The 21,284-nt window shown below is 38.5% G+C and overlaps 1 protein-coding gene and 1 long non-coding RNA gene across 4 annotated transcripts; one reads left to right on the top strand and one right to left on the bottom strand.

Moving 5' to 3' along the window:
• Positions 1–6,701: 6,701 nt before the first annotated feature.
• On the bottom strand, positions 6,702–9,696 carry LOC131179121 (uncharacterized). Its single transcript, XR_009148106.1, has 3 exons — positions 8,372–9,696; positions 7,687–8,271; positions 6,702–6,837 (listed from the first exon to the last, which is right to left on the bottom strand). It is a non-coding gene; the product is annotated as an uncharacterized LOC131179121 (long non-coding RNA).
• Positions 9,697–13,274: 3,578 nt separating this feature from the next.
• LOC110631953 (serine/threonine-protein kinase RUNKEL) lies at positions 13,275–20,985 on the top strand. Of its 3 annotated transcripts, XM_058145011.1 has the most exons (13): positions 13,496–13,546; positions 13,650–13,739; positions 13,843–13,951; positions 14,364–14,416; positions 14,536–14,611; positions 15,027–15,088; positions 15,196–15,274; positions 15,371–15,430; positions 15,548–17,161; positions 17,483–18,352; positions 18,998–20,127; positions 20,206–20,263; positions 20,414–20,985. In XM_058145011.1, exons 5-11 carry the CDS (start codon positions 14,594–14,596, stop codon positions 20,111–20,113), a joined length of 3,819 nt encoding a protein of 1,272 aa, XP_058000994.1. In that variant the 5' UTR covers positions 13,496–13,546; positions 13,650–13,739; positions 13,843–13,951; positions 14,364–14,416; positions 14,536–14,593; the 3' UTR covers positions 20,114–20,127; positions 20,206–20,263; positions 20,414–20,985. The 3 variants fall into 3 exon arrangements, with proteins under 3 accessions (XP_021635696.2, XP_021635698.2, XP_058000994.1); XM_021780004.2 differs by lacking the exon at positions 13,843–13,951 and having other exon boundaries at positions 13,275–13,546; XM_021780006.2 differs by lacking the exon at positions 13,843–13,951 and having other exon boundaries at positions 13,275–13,546; positions 18,998–20,131.
• The last annotated feature ends 299 nt before the right edge of the window (positions 20,986–21,284 follow it).

The raw sequence follows: 21,284 nt of genomic DNA, 5'->3' as shown, positions 1-21,284 counted from the left end.
TAAGAGCAAACACAATGGCTGCAAGCTCCAAATCATGTGTCAGATAATTCCTCTCATGCGGTTTTAGCTGGCGTGATGCATAGGCAATGACATTTCGATCTTGCATCAACACACAACCTAACCCATTGTGAGAAGCATCGCTATAAATTGTATACTCTTTACCCGGAGTAGGTAAAGTCGACTGAGCCTCACAAACATCTTTTCAACTCATCAAAACTTTGGCTGGCATTTGTCCGCCCACCGAAATTTCACATCTTTTCTAAGCTTGGTCAATGGAGATTCCAACATGGATAACCCTTTCACAAATCGACGGTAGTATCCAGCTAAACCCAGAAAACTACGAATTTCTGTGACATTTCTGGGTGGCCTCCAATTAAGGACAACTTCAATCTTACTTGGATCTACCTTGATACCCTCTTCTGATACTACATGACCTAAGAAAGATATTTCCTTCAACCAAAATTCACACTTCGACAATTTTGCATATAGTCGCTTTCTCCTCAAAATCTGCAGATAATCCGCATATGTCTATCATGCTCTTCTACATTCCTCGAATAGACCAATATATCATCTATGAATACCACAACAAACTGGTCGAGATATGGTCTGAAAATAGTGTTCATCAGATCCATAAAAGCAGCCGAAGCATTAGTTAACCCGAATGGCATGACTAGGAATTCATAATGGCCATAGCGGGTTCTCAAGGCGCTTTAGGAATACTTTGTTCTTGTACTTTCACCGATAATAACTCGATCTCGTGTCAATTTTGGAGAACATACCGCACTTCAACCGATCAAACAAGTCATCAATGTGGGGCAATGGATATCTATTCTTTATCGCCACCTTATTCAATCGCTTTAATCAATGCATAACCGGAGAGTGCGATCCTTCTTCTTTACGAACAACACTGGCGCTCCCCAAGGTGACACACTAGGGCGGATAAAGCACTTGTCAAGCAATTCTTGCAACTGCACTTTCAACTCTTTCAATCTCGCAGTGCCATTCGATATGGCGTTATGGAGATTGGGTCCACACCCGGCATAACATCAATCTCAAACTACACCTCTCTTTCTGGAGGTAATCCTGGAAATTCATCAGGAAACACATCCGACAAGTCACATACAGTAGGGATGTCCCTTAGTGCCGACTCCCCACCGGGTGTCTATCACATGTGCCAAGTATGCTTCACACCCTTTCTCGATCATCCTTCCGGCTAGTGCAATTAAATGATGTTTGATGGCGATAAATGCCTCTCCGTGTATTACCACATCACCGTATAAAGGGAGACCAAAAGTGATCGTCTTCGCCATACCAATCATGGCGTGATGCCAGCTAACCAATCCATGCCCAAGATGATATCATACTCTCTGAAGGGCATTTCAATCAAGTCGACAGAAAACATGTCCTTGGATCACCAAAGGACAGTCTCTATAAATTCTGTTGACGGACCTCTTGTCCTAAAGGACTAGTTACTAGCACTTCAAAACCCATTTGCACACATGGAACAAAGAAGTGAACCGACTATGCTAGCACTAACATATGAATGGGTTGAACCGGATCAAAGAATACAAATACATCTTGACAAGAGATAGAGAATGTACCACTACCACATCGAAGTCTCACTTCTTCTCATTGTTTCATTGCGTAGATTCTGTTGAAGCACTTCCTTGTCGATTGACCAACTATGCCCCGATCGCTCAAGTAGTGCCTCTACCTCTACCTCTTCCTCTGCCAAATGACTGTGAACTTCTGGGAGCAGGACTCTGAATAGATCCCTCGGCAGTAGTAGGAGCTGGGCTATATCTCGGAGCACTAGTACAGTCTTTAGCTATATGGCCCTTGCCTCCACAGTTAAAACAGGCTCCAGTGGCCCAATAGCATTCCCCCCCCATGAATCTTGCCACAAGTCTCACAGGCGGGCGTAATGTGAACCCTCGCTGATCACGACTGCACTAGGGTCTCACTGTAAAATCTACCTCTACCAAACCTTCCACCTCGACCCCTGCTGGGTCCACTAAACTTCTTTTTCTTTCCAGAGGTAGCACCGTAACTCGCTCAACTGATTTTTCCCCCTTGTCTTTTTCTAATTTCTCGACTTTTTCCTTCACTGGGTTTGCTTCTGCTTCAACTCTCTCCAGTTCAAGTGCTTGAGACATAAGTTATGAGAAGTTGCTGTGTGAAAATCCCACAACTTGCATCCTTATGCTGGGCTTCAAACCCGTCTCAAATCTCTTGCATCTTGCTTTACTGGTAGTAAGGAGACTCTCCACATAGTGACTCAGGTGGGAGAACTCCCTCTCATACTCTGCCACTGATCGATTTCCTTGTTTCAAACTCAAAAATTCTTGCAATTTCTGATCAACATATGCGTTTGGGATGTATTTCTGTCTGAACTCTCTGATAAAGTCATCCCAGGTTAGCACTGGTGGTTCTGCCAAGCTGTGGGGGATGGTCTTCCACCAATCATATGCATCCCCTTGCAGTAGCGACACAGAATATTCGAACTTCAACTCATCTGGGCAGTGCAATTTCTTAAACACTGGCCCATTCTTTCAAGCCATTGCTCGCCTCTAAAGGGTCCATCAGTACTTTAAATTCTGCAGCCCCATCCTTCAATAATTTATCATACTGTCTGGCTGGAGGCAGTGGTTGTGTCACAGGTGGTTGGGGTGGAGCTTGAGCAGGCATACCCCCAGCCATTTGCTGAAACATCGCAGCCATCTGCTGTGCGAATTGTGCAGGAAACTGCGGCATTTGTGGGGCTGGTGTCACGACCCATCGACATTCGGTAAAGTCGGGCTTCTCCTTGTGCCTCAGCTTCAACAAATCGCTGATCGAGCGATCCCCTTCTTCCATTTCAGTCTGAAGTTAGGGTATCTCCTGAACAAGTAACACATTGAGATTTCCCTCCGTTAGTTCATATTCATGATGTAATGCACTGTATGTAACAATTATGGACATTGAGCAGTTGTACTTAACAAGAAAGACACAAATTTATATGTTAAAACATACTTCGAAAATTTGCTCTGATACCACTAAAACATGTCACACCTTACCCCTCTGTAAGGCATAACATGATCCCGTAGAATACCTAATGAACTACCGAACTTCACCTACCGATAACTCATTAAGTACCCTACAAGGGATCTTAAAACAATTTTCTTATTTTTGATAAGTGGTGAGCATTTTCTAATAGGCATTTAAAACATTTAGTTAAAATTAAAACTAGTTAATATTTTTGGTCCATTTTAGTTTTCCGCAAATTCTATAGAAATTTTGACAGAGTTTCCTCTGTATTTTGAGAAAACCATTTTTCAAATACCTGTAAAAAGCACTTCTAAAAGTTTTTCTCAACCACTACTTCGGTTTCACAATCAAACTCAATCAATTTCTCAAAATTCACAAGTTCAATAGTTCTCAAAATACTGTCAATCAATATCATACATATTTCATTAAAAACAAAAAAATTTATACACAACCTTACAAATTTATATCAAAAGAAACACAAACTAAACTTTATTACAAACTTCATACAAATTTGTGTACAAGCTGCTCAAGACCCATTTTTACATGTCCATACATTTATGTGCAATATATACATCAAAAGAAGTATTTACAGTTAGGGTATAAATTATACCCGAAGACTTCAAAGCAGAACGATCCTCAATTCTCAAGACTCATCTGCTGCTCCTCTAGTCTCAGATCTGCGGCAAAGAATAAAGCTATCACGAGTACTAGGACTCAGTGGTGCACAATATACTAAAATAATCTTTATGCAAAACTTAAAGCACATTCATTCAAAAATTTGGCTAAACATGAAAATTAAATACAATAATGCATTGTAACATTTTACATGTAAACCAAATTCATTTCAAAGTATCAAAACACATTTCATAAAACCCACAGTTAGATCACGCCATTCGAAACAAATAGAATCTCAATAGCCAGAGGCTAAAGAGAAATCACATGAATCTCAATAGCCAGAGGCTAAAGAGAAATCATAGCACAGGCTAGCTAGCTCAAATATATGGATATCCATTCACATCCTCTTCTACTGGCACACCTCAACACTTCTCCAGAGAAGGAATCAAAATTCGAAACTAATTACCCCCACTAGTCGTGCTAGTGAGGTGTTCAAATATATGGTCATGACACTGTGGTTTCAAAACTTATCTTAATAATTTGCTAAACATTGTCATTTCAAATATACACAATAACTTTCACAATTTAAATCAAACATCATAAAAATGCTATAATCCAATATTTCACATTATTCAAAACATTATGCAAAAGATGATTATAAAAGTATATGTTGTGCACAAACCTCAAACGAGTCGCCTATTGGCCTTGACTCGACTCCTCGGGTTCTGTCCCGGTATTTTTTTCCACTGAAACATGAAATTTTCCAATGTTTCAGTACTAAAACTTAAAATAAATCCAAAATAAACTTAACTTCACATTTACCTAGCTCTAACGTGTTAAATTCGACGTTCTCGAAATTTTTGTGTTTCGGGTTACTATTCACTGCACTATTCAAGTCAAATTATTGACTTTCTAAGGCTTAATAGGTATGGGAACTCCAACTTCACCCACATACCACATTTTGGTCACCAAACTTGTTGGTTTTGGTCATTTGTTTAAAGCTTAGGTCATTTTGGCAAAATTGCCAATTTTCGGTTTTGGTTCTCCGAAGTTGCACTGTTTCATTGGTCAGTCTACTGTTGGAATTTGACGAAACTTCCTTCATAGAAAATGTTCCTTATTGTCTTAAGTGTATTCTCATTTTTGGATCACCTTAATCGGAGTTTTGTAGCTCAAGTTATGGCCAAAATAAGTTTACTGTTCACGTGCCTTTATTCATCTTGCATTTTTGGGTTACGCGATTTTGGTCCAATTTTGGTCAGTAATTTGATTAAGTTAAGTTCATAATTTGGTCTAACTTTCTTCATATGAAATGTTCTACTATGTCTTAGGTTTCCATCGGTTCAAGAATCGCCTAAATCCGAGTTTTCTAGAGGGAGTTATAGCCATCCAAACATTGCTGCTCAAATGGAAATTCTGGAAATCTCAGTACAGTAAATTTCACTTTGCTCAATGATTTGATTATGTTAATGACATAATTTGGATTGGTGTCCTTCATGAAAGTTTTAGATCTATATCTTATCTAATTACGGTTAAAATTTCAGATCAATTTGATCTACCTAGCTCGAGTTACTGTTCATTTGGTCAGTTTGGTGCAGGGGCAGCCTGCTATCAATTCACTTTGGTCAATTGTTTCACCAAGTTTTGGTCAGTTTTTGGCCATGGTTCCTTAATGAAAATTGTGCTCTTTTATGTCTATTTTCATCTCCAATTGGTGGCATATCCATTAGGCTTGTAAAATTTGAGTTTTGGTCCTTCAAAGTAGGTTTGGTCATGCTGCCAGTAGCATGACCATTGACCTACGAATTTGGCTTAATTTTCTACCATTCCCACACAACTTATTTGGTCATAATTGACCATTATTTCACTTCAAAATAGGTCCAACATGCCATTTATGCATTTCTCTAAATTTTGCCTCAAAACTCTAAGTCCAAATCCCTAATCTCACTACTTTGTTACCATTAACAATTTCAATGCCTATATACATGCTTCTTTAACTCTATCAAGCTCATATACACCTTAAAGTCCATCAAATTCATGCACACACATCAAAACCCTAGCTAGATGAGTTTTGCTTTAATCCTCCAACAATTAATTTATTTTCATTTTAAGCATAATTCTAAGTTAATTGAACTATAAACACAATTAATTCAACTAGAATTTCAAGTTTAGCTTACTAACCTTTCTTTGAATTTTCAATCTTCAAATCTTTCACTTTCTCTCAATTCTTCTCCTTCTAATCTTCCTTTCAAGACTTGCTTATAATTTTTCTTCAAGAAAATTAAAGGATTTATGGTGGAATTAGTGTTTAGAAAGCTTAAAAATAAGCTTTCATGGAGGAAAATTTGAGAGAGAGAACTTGGTAGAGAGGGAGACGGCAATGGAAGGGAAGAAGGCCAAAATGACTTTTTTTTTCTTTTAATTTATTAGTTTCATATGTATTTTCACTTAATTGACTTGGTCAATTATGGTAGGAAAATTAAAAATCAATTGTGACATCATTTTGATGTCATAAAGTAATGTAATTAGCTTTTTCTTTTCTTTTTTTTTTCATTTATCTATTAGTTCTTTAATTTAATTCCCGATTCCGAAATTTTCTTTTCTCCGATTTTATTTGACAGTTAGGTCAGGAGTCAGCTCTCGGGGTCAATTGACCAAATTGCCCCTCGCCGGTTCATCCCGGTTTGTAAATAATCCAATAGTTCTTCCGGCTCCCTGACCTAATTATTTGACTGGCTTAACAGTTCTTTTTCGTGATTTTCTCTTTTCCACTGTGTTCATAAGGGTCCTAAGGACCGCAGCGTCACTTTTTACGGTTCGAAATTTGAGTTTAAAATGACTTCGCAGTAGTTCCCGAGGAGGTCACTCATCGTTGTGACTCTCGGCTCGTTTAACCTCTTATGTTCTGTTTTTCTTATTTATAGTTAACTAATTAAACATTACTAATTATTTGTGTTTATGGGTTCTCAAGTTGTCTTAGGTGTGGCTCTAATCCCAATAATTGTCCGGACCGACACCGGTCACCGGAATAGTGAAATCTACCAGGCTATGCAACGGGGGTGTTACAGAAAATCTCCTTCATCACACGAGCAATACAGTAATAGCAGCAGTCTGAATTCTACCAAGAGCAGGAATTCCACTAGTCTCTTTTCTTTTTGAATCTTGGCCAACTAAATCACGGGACAAATGTGCCTCCTAAAAGGTTTAGAATATCAATGTTAGTCAAATAATTAAATAAGAAAATTTAAAGGCAAAATGGAAAAAAAAACCCAAAACGTTAATGTTTTAGCCAGTTTCAAACAGTACTTACAATTATATCAGCTATATCTTCAAATATAGTCTTCAAGTCAAGCATATCCATCCTTTATCCAAACAATAATCTAAAGCTATTTGTTTGAATTTAACATTAATTATTTACCTAAAATTTAAAACAACAATGTCAATTTTTGTTTATTCAAACATAATGACATACAGCAACAACAACAAAGCCTTATCCCAAACTAGTTGGAGTTGGCTATATAGTCCCTTTTGCCATTAAGCTCTAATTGAGACCAATTCAGTATCAATATTGAAAAATTGTAAATCTTTTGATACTTCAAACATAATGACATACAAAATATTATTTTTTCCAATATTTTGAACACAATAATAAAAAGAGTGGCCCTTCTGGGTTCATAACACTATTAATAAGAACCTCGATGAAGATAATGAAGATAATAATATAAAAAATAGTAGCATACTTGGTTCAGAACATTATTAAATAAGAATATTGGTGGAAAAAATAAAAGATGATAATAGTGAAAAGTGCAAAATTAATTGGTTCATGAAAAGATATTTGATGAAATAATGGATTCATGACTCTTGGCCTTTAGGCATATGCTTTTGTGTATTAATCTATTTAAAAAAAAAACAAATTTTAAGCAGAGGATATAATTGAAAGTTCTGGCTACAATTGACACAAGCATTACAAGTTTTGGTTTCATGTCATTAGGCCTGATAGAAATATGATAACTTGAACATATACAGGTAAACAAACTGAAATACCTGACTGACATTTGCAGGTTCCTCAATATCACTCTCTTGTTTGCTCTTCAAGGAAATCACATTACTCCCTGATCTATCCCTGGATTTATTCTGTGATTATGGATTTGCTTTCAGGTCCTGACCAACCAAAGTGTCAACAGAAGGTGAAACTGGACCCTGCTTCTTTCCCCTACGCCTAGGTGCTTCAGCCCTATTTGGAGCCTTTCGACCTTGCCTTTTAACTTGCAATGATTCAGGAGGGATAGATTCGAAGGCTGGGGAGATGGAAGGATAAGATGCAGTCGGCTCAGAATTGGAAGCAATCTTCACAGCAACCTGATGAATTGATTTGCCATCAGCATCTACAGAAACAAAACGTGGTGATGACTCGGTTGGAAGGCCAACAACCAGGGATATTTTGTCCTCTAAAGCTTTGAACCACCTCTATAAAGGTTTTACTTAATACAGGTACATTTTGGGCAACGCCACCATCATTACCTTGTTCATCAAAATTAGCTTTTGCGGAGCTATTTTCAGCTGGTAACTCCTCTGTCACAGTAGCCACATCACGCATATCAGTACTCAGAATTTGTCCAGGAAATGTGCCTGCCAAAGTTTTTCCTTTTAATATCAGTAAGCAACATATTAGCCATTGATAGTAGAAGTGCATGATTTCCAATGGTATTTGCCTATGCAAATAACTTACAAATTGATCTGGCAATACCATCATTTGATGTTGACAAGCAGACTGGTTGCCGTTTTGGGTTACATCATCCAAATGCGCAGTAAATTTTTGATCCTGACCAGCTATTCTGGATGCTTGATCCTGGCTAACATCTCTTGGTTCACAATCATTACTCTTTTGGTTACTTGTCAGGACAATGGCTTTACATACTGAGTCCTCAGATTTATTCTGTGAAACTATATCAGATAAAGAAACCTGACTGACCAGAGCATTTGGAACAACAGTGATACTGGAGCTTGTTTCCTACCTCTACGCCGTGGTGTTCCTGCTTCAGTTTGTGTCTTCCGGCTTTGCCCTTTTATTTGCACAGAAGCCGAAGGGCCAGGAGGGAGGCATTCGGCAGCAGAAGTGATAGAAGAGACAGGAGGAGTTGACTTAGAATCAGAAGCAATCCCTGGTACAGACTGATGAGTGGGGTCCACTAATAACTTCTACAGCAACAGAGCCAGGTAAATTACTATGACAATGACCAACAGGAACACTAGGAACGGTTCCACTAGTGGCATAACCAATGGATTAAAAGATCTATTATGTGATTGCTCATTTGTACTCGGATCAGTAACAGCTAAATTCCCAGGAGCAGACAGTATTGACTCCTGTTTCTTACCCCTGCGTCATGGTGCCTGTACTCCACTTTGAACCTTCCGACCTCGTCCTCTTGATTGGATAGACGCAGAAGGGCCAGAAGGAATAGATTGTGATCCAGGTGTAACAACAGAAGCAGGAATAGATTGCAAGCCAGGAGAGACAACAGCAGCAGGAATAGATTTCAAGACAGGTGTGACAACAGCAGCAAGAATACATTGCGAGCCAGGTGCAACGACTGCAGCAGGTATACATTGTGAGCCAAGTGGGAGAATGACAAGGTAATAGATTGTGAGTTGGGTGTAATAGAAACTGAAGGGGTTGTGGGTTGAGGAGTAGAAGTAATCCCTATACTAGACTGAGTTGTCACTCCACTAGGACCCCCTAACTTAGAAGAACCAATTGAAGAATCAGGAGAAAAGGATTTTGATGGGATAGGCTCAATTCTTTTCTGCAAAGCCACATCCACTTTTCCATTTCCAGAAGGTGCTGGAAGTGCCACAGCAGTTGGAGATTTATCTGAAGTTGTTCTTCTTGGCCTTCCACATCCTCACTTTGATGGTGGAGTTACCTCTTTGATTTGTTGCAGCAGTGGAGGGTCCACAGATTGTGGTGGAGGGAGTGGTGGGAGGGGGGCCTGAGCTTCTGTGTTACGAATAGCTACCGAAGCCACACTAGCATCCCTTGGCACATTCATTTCTATTATTTATTCCTTTACTTTAGGGGATTCAGGAGAGTCAACCTGACACATCTTTTCAAATTCCTCTTCGATCCACTGATCTTTATAGGAGCACACCTTAAATATATAAAAAAAAAAAATAAAAATCAAAATTAGAAGAAATCACTGGGGATAAACCACACTGCATAAAACACGTGCACTGTCCATCAGAATCGAATATGATTACTGTCACGACCCAACCTATGGGCCGGACCGGCACTAGGACCTGGGCCAGCCTAAAGCCCCCGAGGCCCGTAGTAAGCCTTAACTATTCATTAACCCAACTCTAAGGCCCATTGGGCCCAAATTTCAAGAAAACAAACGGACAGAGTCCGGCCATAAAATGGACTTTCCAACGGGGAGTTTTCGACTCACCCGACCTGTAAACACGATAAACAATCCATTGGGGAGCTCAGCTCACCCTCCACTTACTCATCAACATAATAATAAATGGGAGCTCAGCTCCCTCATCCAATCCATCAAAACAGACTTAAAATATTAAGTTTACAGGTCCAACATGATAATAATATTATAGACCAAATTCAAATAATTACTGCTAACACATGCGGAAATTCTAGGAGTAATTAAAATTACACAAATATTAATAAACAACCTGCGAAGTAGAAAAGCAGGTTAACCCAGAACAAAATATCCTCCTGTGGCCTGTAAAAATTTTTGAACAGGAGTGAGCGTTCGACTCAGAGAGTAAAATATCAATTTTAACCATAATCTCTATAACTATCTAAAACTAATGCACCCTGTAGAGTGAAATGCAACATCCACATCATTTTCACATCATAACATCAAAAAGATAATTTGGAGCACTCACGCACCCCGTAGCATCAATCATAACATATGGGAGCTGATCCCCTATACAGCTCTCTTAAATCCAACCTGGTGCCAGCGAAGAACTCAAGCCGGACTTTCGCTTAATAAACCAAATCGATGGTCCCAGCGAAGAACTCAAGCCGTGACTACCCCTCGAAGGATCGGCTTCCCAGCGAAGAACTCAAGCCGTGACTACCCGTCCTATCCATAGTCCACACCACATCACACGCACGCCAACGCACGCACACTGCTCCAAATTACCACAACAACATCATGGCACTTAAACATTTATCAATGCATCATAAATCGTGCCTAGAGTTTAACTACATAAATATATGTATATAAGTGATGCATGGGCATGCTAAACATATAATAATATCGAAATTACAATTAAAATTAATATTTTACTCATAGACTTGACGATGGTCACTGAGGCGGCTGAGCGGAGGAAGAAGGCTGTCCCGGCTCACCTGACAATTATATTACAATTATTTAATACAATCTGACTCAATACAAACGAAGAAAAAGACCAATACGTCCTAAGTCGTGCCGAAAATCCGGCAGAGTCTCCCCTATACCTAGGACCTACCCAACCTGCAAAATGGCTCAAAACGCACTTCTATATTTACAATCCATATATCAACAGTTCAATCATGTCACACAGCCCCTCCTGGGCCCATCAAATCAATCACCCATCACAATACGCAAAATTTCAATTTAGTACTTATTATTGATCATTTTTGCAAAAACTGCCCAAACAAGCTCTAAAAATTATAAAACTTTGCCCCGCGGTCCTTAGCAATATTACTAAGCTATTGCAAAAAGAATCGTAATTTTCTAAGCTACCACGAATATTTTATGGATTTTTAATCCTATTTAAGCACTAGAAAATTACGAAAAAATAAGGTTCGGGTTTACCTTTGCCGATTCCGACTTCGGGGACGCACTCGGGACGTCTGACAATGGGGGGGTAGCCAAAACCTCGGTCCAATTCGGAGACTTTTCCGGTAACGGGTCTGTTTGGCCGAAAATTCACAGACCCGATCAACTGTCGAATTTCCGCGAATTGAGGATACCTACACGAAGCCCATAACACGGGGGTTAGTACATAAATTTTTCAGAATTTTCTAAGTTCATTAAATGCTCGGAAAAACACTGCGAAGTTTCGTGGGACTCACCGAAAAAAACGGTGTCGGAAAAATTCGAAATTTATGTCGCCGCGAAGCTCTCGACGAGTGGAGTGTGCTGGTAGCCTCGGTTTCTCGTGGGATTCACAATTTTCGAGAAATCTAGCCCAAAAGTCGAAATGGGCTAAAATCTTTCCGAGCAAAAATCGGACAAACCGCTTAATGGATTTCGGCGTTCTTGGTGTATATGGAAAGCTCTCGCCGAGTAGATGATTTTCGACACAAGACCCGATCCAATCGGTGGCCGGATCGGCCGGATTGGTCGGAAGAAGCGCGCGACGCGCAGGGGCGTTACGCGCGTTTTTCTGCCGTTAGGCGTACTGGCCGAGTGGCGCGCACGGCCTCATTGGGCTGGTGGCTGGCCGGCGGCTGGGGGTGGGGAGGAGAGAGAAACGAGAGAGAAAAGGGAGAGGGCCATCGCGCGCGGGAGGGAGGAGAAAAAGAGAAGAAGACCGGTCCGATTCGACCGGTCCGATCCGGTTCGGTTCGATTCGGCCGGTTCGATTCGAAATACAAAATTTTGAATTTTTACTCTGCCTCAGGACAGAAAACGAGGTCCAAAAATTCCGAAAAAATTTCATAAAACTCAGAAAAATATGTAGACTCCAAATATATTTTTAGTTTTGCCACGTGGTCTTTAAATTAATTTTTAAAAATCATCAAAGTTTATATTTTTTGGAAAATCGAACCCGATTTTTAAAATCCGAAAAATCTCAAAAAAATTTTTAAAATTTAAATAAAATTAAAATACCAAAAATGCTCATAAATTTAAAATTTTTGGGGTGTTACAATTACCTACCTCTCTTGCTCGTTTTCCCCTTCCATACTGCAGAGTATCAATGCCCCAAAGATTCCGGCCCTTCGGCTTCAACCCAACATTGGAATTAGATACTACCCCAGCCTTTGGTACTTCATATAAATTCATCACTTCATAGAATGCTTTCAAGTCATCATCTGTTACAAGGCGAGAAGTTAGGGGAGGTACAGGCTCAGTACCATCAAACCCCTGTCCCAATAGCGAACTCCTCCATATCACCTACAGAACTAGAAACTTTAGCAAGCAGATCCTACAGAAAAGTATTCAAGTCACAAATGTATGCATATTTATCCTTACCATCTCTTCTTCCTGCCTCTGTTTGTCAACTGATTCAAATACACGAGTCTCTGGCTCACTGCCACCATAGGTCAAATGTCATGAAAATTTCAACTTTCAGTAACGTCCATGGGAAATCTAGTCTAAACAACTTTCAGTAAAATTTAATTAAATTTTCATTAAATTTTGAGATTGAAATTTATTAAAAATTTAGAAAAATTTTGAATTTACTAAAAATTGAATTTAATAACTCGTATCCTTTAAAATGAATTTTAAAATTAAATTAAATTAATTCTATACTAAGTTACTTTCGATTCAATTTTATATTATTACCCAATTTAGTGATTTTAATTTTTAACAGAGCGCACTGAAATTTTATAGCACCAATTTTAAAAATTGGTTTGTCCTTGTCAGAATTGTTTGGATACAAGGATAACCTTAAGCCCGACATGTTTCCCTTAATTTCAGATCTGATTTTCAATTAAACTCGTATTCCCGCCCATCATCTCTCTCCGTCTCCTCAATCAAACTTTCTCTTTCTCACTGTAATCAAATCCAAACTAAGACCACATTATCTCTCCCCGGTTCCTGATTCTCTTGGCCGGTGACCTCTCAAATCGCAGCCTGATCTTCTACATTTATCCAAATCTAGACCATAGCGAGCCAACTCCGCCACCATGAACCATTTCCACATCTATGAAGCCATTGGCCGTGGCAAATACTCGGTAATTATTACACCGAAGCTTGCTCAAATTTTCAAATATATCAGAGCCCCAACAGTAGTCACTGATTTAATTGTTTATATTATGCTGCGGAATTTGTGCACAGGCTGTTTATAAAGGGAGAAAGAAGAAAACTATTGAGTATTTCGCTATTAAGAGTGTTGATAAGTCACAGAAGAGCAAGGTTCTACAAGAAGTAAGGCTGTGGAGATCTATTGTCTGTTTGGTGATTTGATTCCTGTTACACTCTGTGATTTCTTTTCTAATGGTGAAATTTGATGATTTACCGTTTTAATTAGCGGATTAAGTCTACATTTCAAGTTGCTGCGAGTATTCAGTGCATTGCCCCCTCCCCTTTTTGAAAGTTAAGCATCATTTTGAGCTCTAAACTGCTTACTGCTTTGTTGGGTATCATTCCCTTCTGATTAGTGATCAACATCTTACGAAGAGATAGATATTTGGAATAGGAATATATTCATATTTCAGGGGCCTAAACAGGAAAGAGTTAGTCATGCTAATGAGTACATACCTTTAGGACAAAAGTTGTGGTATGAATGAGTTTGCCGTTACCCATTTTTTCAGAATCATTCTCTGATATGATCCTGAAAAGTTATAGGATAATGAGTTTTAGCTTGGGTAGTATAAAGAAGAATGTTCCCCTTTTTTTTTTTTTTTTTTTTTTTACTCTTTCATAAATTGTTTGGAAAATTGAGCAATGAACCAAATGCATGCGTCCTCTTCTCTTAGGAAGCATGCTTTAACTGGACAATAGTTATCCTTATTTTATCTGCTGATGCACTTTTATTGTAATGAATTGCAGGTTAGGATTCTTCATTCCTTAGATCATCCAAATATTTTAAAATTTTACTCCTGGTATGGGTTACTTATCTGCTTATTTTTTGTTCACAAGTTTATTCTTAAAACTATAGTTGAAGACCTTATTCTTCTGGTCTGCTTTCTTGGTTTACTTACATCCATGGTGTGTGTACTAGGTACGAAACTTCTGCTCACTTGTGGTTAGTTTTGGAATATTGTGTTGGTGGAGATTTGATGACCTTATTACGACAGGTATCTATCAATTAATATTTGTGGAAACCTTGCATTTATTTGATAAAATTATATCATTCTTATATATATATATATATATATATATATATATATATATATATATATATAAAGTTCAATGTTATGGAACATGTCATGGTTAATTTCATTGGTAACTCTTTTAGATGTATAATTCAGAAAGTGGTCATTGCCACAAGCCACTGCATCAGTGCATCCAACACAGATGTGTTGTCCAGTACAACAACTTTTGGAAATCTTAAAATGTGATGTATATGTGAATGGATCGCAACATCGTTGTCAATCCATCTTAAGATCTGCTCCAGATTTAGACGTACAGAAATTGAGCAATGGTGTCACTGCCACACATATCTGATGAATGTTTATGATTGCACAATGATAATTTATGGTTAAATTGCAGGATGGTCAGCTACCCGAAGATTCGATTCACGATCTTGCCCGTGATTTGGTTAGAGCTTTGCAGTAAGAAAGACTGAATGGGTTTTATTCATCTATTTCATTTTCTCCTAGATGTTGCTAGTCTTATGTTTTTCAGTTTTTCTTCTGACTGACAAGGTCACTATTTTTAGGTTTCTACACTCAAAGGGAATCATTTACTGTGATCTAAAGCCATCAAACATTCTCTTAGATGAGAATGGTCGTACGAAGGTACTTAAGCTTTTTTTTTTGGCATGCATAGTTTAGTTATTGTAATGTTTTAGCTACGTTTACAAACCAGTTTTCATGTATGTTTATGCACTGCAGCTATGTGATTTTGGATTGGCAAGAAAATTGAGTGAAATATCTAAAACTCCTTCTTCCATGGTACGTTGTTATAACTGTTGCAGTATTTCACATACCGTGCACATGAAGTTTGTTTATCATGTTATTTTATGATTGTAATTGTTTACTACAGTAACTTGCTATTATATACTTCTTTAGTTACCCCAAGCAAAACGTGGAACACCCTGTTATATGGCTCCTGAACTATTTGAGGATGGAGGCATCCATTCCTATGCATCTGATTTCTGGGCCCTAGGTTGTGTACTGTATGAATGCTATGCAGGAAGGCCTCCCTTTGTGGGTAAAGAGTTCACTCAACTAGTGAAATCTATCATCTCAGATCCAACTCCTCCCCTTCCTGGCAATCCAAGCCGTCCTTTTGCCAACCTAATCAATTCTCTCCTGGTAAAAGATCCAGCTGAAAGAATACAGTGGACTGAGATTTGTGAACATGCTTTCTGGAGAACTAAATTTGCTGTAGTACCCTTACCTCCTCAGCCTGCTTTTGATAATATGATGGAACTTCATGCTAAGCCATGCCTCTCAGAACATAATGGAGACAGATCTTTACAAAACAAAACCCCTCCTAAACATCGTGAAAAGGATGCAAAAGGGACAGCAAAACCTGATGAGAATTCAATATTAGGTTCAAGAGGTCAGGAGACCCCAGTAATGGGTGTGCTGAGTGGTAGAAAAATTCAAACAAAGACATTTGGCAGAGTGGTTGAGGAGAAGCAGAGAGTTCCTTCTAGTGCTAGTAGGGGTGTTAATCTCTTAAGGCTGTCAAGAATAGCAAAATCAAACTTGCAGAGGGAGAATGAAAAGGAAAACTACAGAAGACCCATGCCTAATAGCTCTGAAAAAGATGCTGAGGTTAAAATTGAGAATACTGACATGGAACTTGATTTTAATGAGAATGCAGAAGATGATACACATGATGAACCTGATGGATCTGACAACACTAGCAGTATACCTGAAGAGGTGGACAATAACATACATCAATTGGAGACCTCACCTATGGCTAACATGCCTGCCTCAGATGAATCGAGAACAAATGATCAGGAATCATCTTCAGAATATGTTGACATGGCTACTACCCCACTCACTGCCAGTCCTCAGGTCAAAACTCAAAGAACCAAAGAAGGTTTTGGAGCCACTGAGTTTGATTCTTCAAAATCTTGCAATAACCTTTCGGAGGTCCTTTGGCATCCATCTGATCTTTCAGTCAGACCTGTGATGCCCAGCAGAAAAGCTGATAAAGAGTCAGAGCTAATTCCTTCTCTTCCATTTGAAGCACCCCAACTATCTGATTTTGTGAAGATGTCTAAGGAGCAGCTGGATGCACTTAATAATAGAATGATATCCATTTTTAATGGGAACACTAGCATTGGGGAGAAACATAATCTGATTAGATACCTTGAGATGTTGAGCAATAATGCTGATGCAGCCAATATCCTAACAAATGGGCCAATAATGCTCATGGTTGTCAAAATGCTCCGACTGTCCAAGGCTGCAGCTTTGCGTGTTCAACTTGCTTCACTAATTGGCATGTTGATTCGTCATTCTACTTTTATTGAAGATGATTTGGCTAATTCTGGAATTTTAGGGTCACTAACTAATGGCCTCAGGGACAAGCAAGAAAAAGTGAGGAGATTCTCCATGGCTGCTTTAGGTGAATTGCTGTTTTATATATCCACCCAGAATGAGCAGAGTAGAGATAACAATCCACCTGAATCTCCATCAAAGGATAGTCGTTGCTCATTTGGTTGGCAGGTTGGTTTTCTAACTTGACATCAATAATTGTCTTGTTTATGTGCTAGAATATATGATGATTGATTCATCTTTTTAACAAATTCCAACTTTCTACAATTTATTTGTTAAGTGAAGCTTTTTTTTTTCCTATATGATGATTGATTCTGTTTAGTGAAGCTTTTTTCTTTATTTGCTGCCATCAACTGAATTTCAAAAGTGATGCTTTGAGGTGAATGGTTGCTTGTAGGACAGCATTAATTCCTTTAAGCATTCTTTCATGCTCTTCTTTGACTTGTGTTCATCTTCATATATTATCATATAATATCTTTTTACTGGACACAGGTTCCAAACTCATTGATTTCATTGGTGTCGTCTGTCCTACGAAAAGGAGAAGATGATGTAACTCAACTTTATGCATTGAGGACAATTGAAAACATTTGCAGTCAAGGAGGACATTGGGCAGCTCGCTTCACCAGCTCAGATGTGATCAGTAACCTGTGTTATATATATAGAGCAACAGGGAAACAGGAGAGCATGAGGCTTACTGCAGGATCATGTTTGGTTCGTTTGGCTCGGTTCAATCCTCCTACCATCCAGTCAGTTATTGAAAAACTTTCTTTCAAAGACACAGCATCTGCCCTTGTTAAGGGCAGTCCACGTGAACAGCAAATATGTTTGAACCTCTTAAATATGGCCATGCTTGGAAGCCATTTGTTCACAAATATTGGGCGACACCTTTTACCCTTGGCAGAGGATAAATATCTGGTTCCAAGTCTTTTATCTCTTACTGAGCAAGGTAGCGAAATTTTGAGGGGAAAGACACTTCTTTTCATGGCTCTTCTTTGCAAGAATGGTAGGAGATGGCTACCGCACTTTTTCTGCAACCCAAGATTACTTTCTGCAGTGGACAGGCTGACCAAAGAGAAGGACAACTATTTGCAGCAATGTTTAGATGCATTTGTGCGCATTTTGGTATCTTCTGTCCCAAGCTTACTGGATGTTATAACTGCAGATATTCAGCATATGATGGGAGCAAGGCGCCATGGGCAGATATCTGCCATTAGCAGTCGTGTCACTCCAAAGACCAATATTCATTCATTTCCTGTTGTTCTTCATCTACTTGGGAGCTCATCTTTTAAGCATAAGGTGGTGAATCATCAAGTACTGCAGCAATTGGCAAATTTGGTCAAGGTTCTGGAAACACCATTCCAGGTGAGTAGCTGCATGTGAATAACTTATGTGATGTTAAAATTTAACTCATCTCCAATATTTGCCTTCATAGTTTATTGCTTAGTTATATCGAGTGGTACTTTAATATTAAATGACGGGTAAATTTAGGTTCTTGGCTGGATTTCCCAACATTTGATTGAAAACAAGCTTATGATGCGTGTATCCATTTTGACCAAGTAAAATTAGGGTTTAGAATGATTAGTAAGGTCTATTCAGGTGCAAACACATGGCACATATTGTGTATAAATATTTTTTAGAATTTAGTTACAACTAAAACATTTAGTGATTTACATGTTGCCAATACTGTCTATATTTATCTAGGGCAACCTTATCTAAATAGGAAAATATCCATATTTGGTAGTAAAAAAAAGCTGTTTATTTGACTGGTAAAATGCCTAAGCAAGTTATAAGGTCTATGTAAAAGTTACTGCTAAATAAGTACTAACTGTGCATGTGTTCACATGCAGTAAGCTTGTTAATTCTTTTGGAGATTGACAGTGTCGCAATCATCCTTTTATTCCTTGCAGAAAACCACCATGTTTTAGTTGTCTAGATGGTACATTTCTTTCTAGGAAGGAGGACAAATGGGTTTATATACTGATCAACATTTTCTTTTTCATCCTTTAGGGAAGAGATGACTTCCAGATAACTCTTCTTCGAGTTCTGGAGTCCGTTGCAGAGGAATCTTCTCTAATTCTTGAAAGCCCCGATATCTTTATTGGTGAAATTCTCCCCAGCCTAGCAATTCTGTACAAGGGAAATAAGGATGGGGATGCCAGATTTTTATGCCTGAAAATCCTATTTGATGTCATGGTCATCTTCTTAAATGAACCTTTTGATGATGTGCAAAGATCCCAGGCTTTGAAGGCAATATCCAATATCCATTTCCTACCTCTCTACCCGACATTTATTGTAGATGAAGATCCCATCCCCATGTATGCACAGAAGCTTCTTGTGATGCTTATCGAGTTTGATTACATAAAAATCTCAGACATTTTGCATCTGAAGACAGTCTCACAGTGCTTTGAATTTTTACTTGGTGATTTGTCAAGTGCAAATGTGAACAATGTTAAGCTATGTCTTGCTTTGGCATCTGCTCCTGAAATGGATTCCAAGTTGCTTTCTCAGTTGAAAGTAGTTAGGAAGGTTGGAAACCTTTTGGAGTTTGTGTATGCAAAAGATATGGAAGATTTTCTTGAGCCAACTCTTGGCTTGTGTAGGGCTTTCCTTCTGTGCTCAGTGGGTAGAAAAAGAGGATTAGCCTACGGACAAGAACCAGCACTCCTAAATGATGTTTCTTCTGAGGCAAGTAGTCTGATTGATCAGCAGCAATGTATAAGAGATATAATGGAATTTGGTGGCAATTTAGGTGTCTTGCTCGACTTGAGTGGGTCCTCTGAAGCAAATATCGCAGGTATAGCTTCTGAATGCGTGGTATTGTTGCTCAAGGCAGCTCCAAGAGAAGCTACAACTGGATTTCTAACTAACCTGCCAAAGGTTAGTGCAATCCTTGAATCTTGGCGCCAGGGTTTGCCTCACTTGCTTTTGCGGCGGATGCTGCACGCTCTTGCTTATTCTTGTAGGCAGTATTTGTCACATGCAATGATATTATCAATATCAAAACCTGAGGTGTCAAGGGTTGAAGCCATTGTTATGGAGCTGAAAAATTCAAGCACAACTGATTTAGCCAATGCTGCTTTGGATGCCGCCTCAGAGTTGCACCGGCTGCCTCGTTGCATTTGACGCCCTAGACGTTGGTTGGTTTGTAAACACTCCGATTTTGTTTCATAAAATCTACAATTTCTGAGATTTAATAGTTGCTTTTATGCTTGCAGATATTATGGAAATTAGCTTAAGAAAGGGCTGAACTGAAAGACAGTTCCTGAAATCTGGGTAAGGTTTCAATGCCCCATGTATCAAGATGAATTCAATTTTTTATTCATAATATAGTAATATGGTCCTCTTGTAGTCTTCTTTTTGTATAATCTTTGCATGTTTTGTATCATCGTAAGAACTCAATTAAATGATTTTTTTTCCCTTCAGAATTTGCTTGAAACTCGAAAGTGATTAGATCAGAGTTGATGCATGTCTTACCAGCTTCTCTTCAGCATAAATTTGAGTGTGGAGAAGCCCTGAATTCTTGAACAAAATTCTACAAATTAATTTGGTTGAGTGTGAGCTAGTGGTCACGCGCACACACACCCCTCTCTTACAGAGCCTTCCTGAGCAAAAGGTTAAAAGTGAAAGCTTTTAAGTTTTAACAGAGCTTCCTTCTACCACCACCACTGAAAAGCAAGCTATTCTTGCACTTTACCGGCAACAGAGCCATTCGCATGTTTGTAATGGCAGACATCGTGCTCCTCTTTCTATCGCTCTATGTTACGTTTGGTGTGGACGTGAAGTAGGGACAACGGTTTCGAAAATGTGTGTGCATTTCCTTTTAGGTCAGCGACTGAAGCGATCCAGCCTCGAGAAAAGGCTTTTTCTACAGCCTTTGGAAAAAATGCTACGTGGATCTTTTATTTTATCTTATTACATTTGTTAAGTTCACTTTTATCTATTATATACTTTTAATTTGTTTTTACTTTTACAATAAATAAATATAATTTACTTAATTTAATAATAATAAATAATTTAATACATTAATTTGAAATTATTAATACATTAAAAAGAAAATACTTAATACAATGCATAAAATTTGACATGTTAAATCACTTGTTAAAAAAAAAAGGAAGAAAAAGATATCAGTCCTTGGTATTTTTGACAAGAGATTACAAAGTAGAAATGCATTTGCTCATCCTGCTTGGACATTTACCCTTTGCATGGGGAGGAGTTTTTTTAAGGTAAAGATGTTTAAAAACCTTAATTTTTGTTTGGGGTGATAAAAGGTTTATTAAAATATGATTTTTAGAGA

This window comes from Hevea brasiliensis, chromosome 4, assembly GCF_030052815.1.
Source record: "Hevea brasiliensis isolate MT/VB/25A 57/8 chromosome 4, ASM3005281v1, whole genome shotgun sequence".
In the NCBI taxonomy this organism is placed as follows: domain Eukaryota; kingdom Viridiplantae; phylum Streptophyta; class Magnoliopsida; order Malpighiales; family Euphorbiaceae; genus Hevea; species Hevea brasiliensis.
The sequence above is the reverse complement of the archived record's forward strand: the minus strand, read 5'-3'. Positions and strand labels throughout refer to the sequence as shown.

Coding starts and splice junctions, on each gene's coding strand:
- LOC110631953 (XM_021780004.2), top strand. CDS start 13,499: ATGAACCATTTCCACATCTATGAAGCCATTGGCCGTGGCAAATACTCG. Junction 13,547..13,649: donor TTGGCCGTGGCAAATACTCG/GTAATTATTACA, acceptor ATTTGTGCACAG/GCTGTTTATAAAGGGAGAAA. Junction 14,612..15,026: donor TGATGACCTTATTACGACAG/GTATCTATCAAT, acceptor GTTAAATTGCAG/GATGGTCAGCTACCCGAAGA.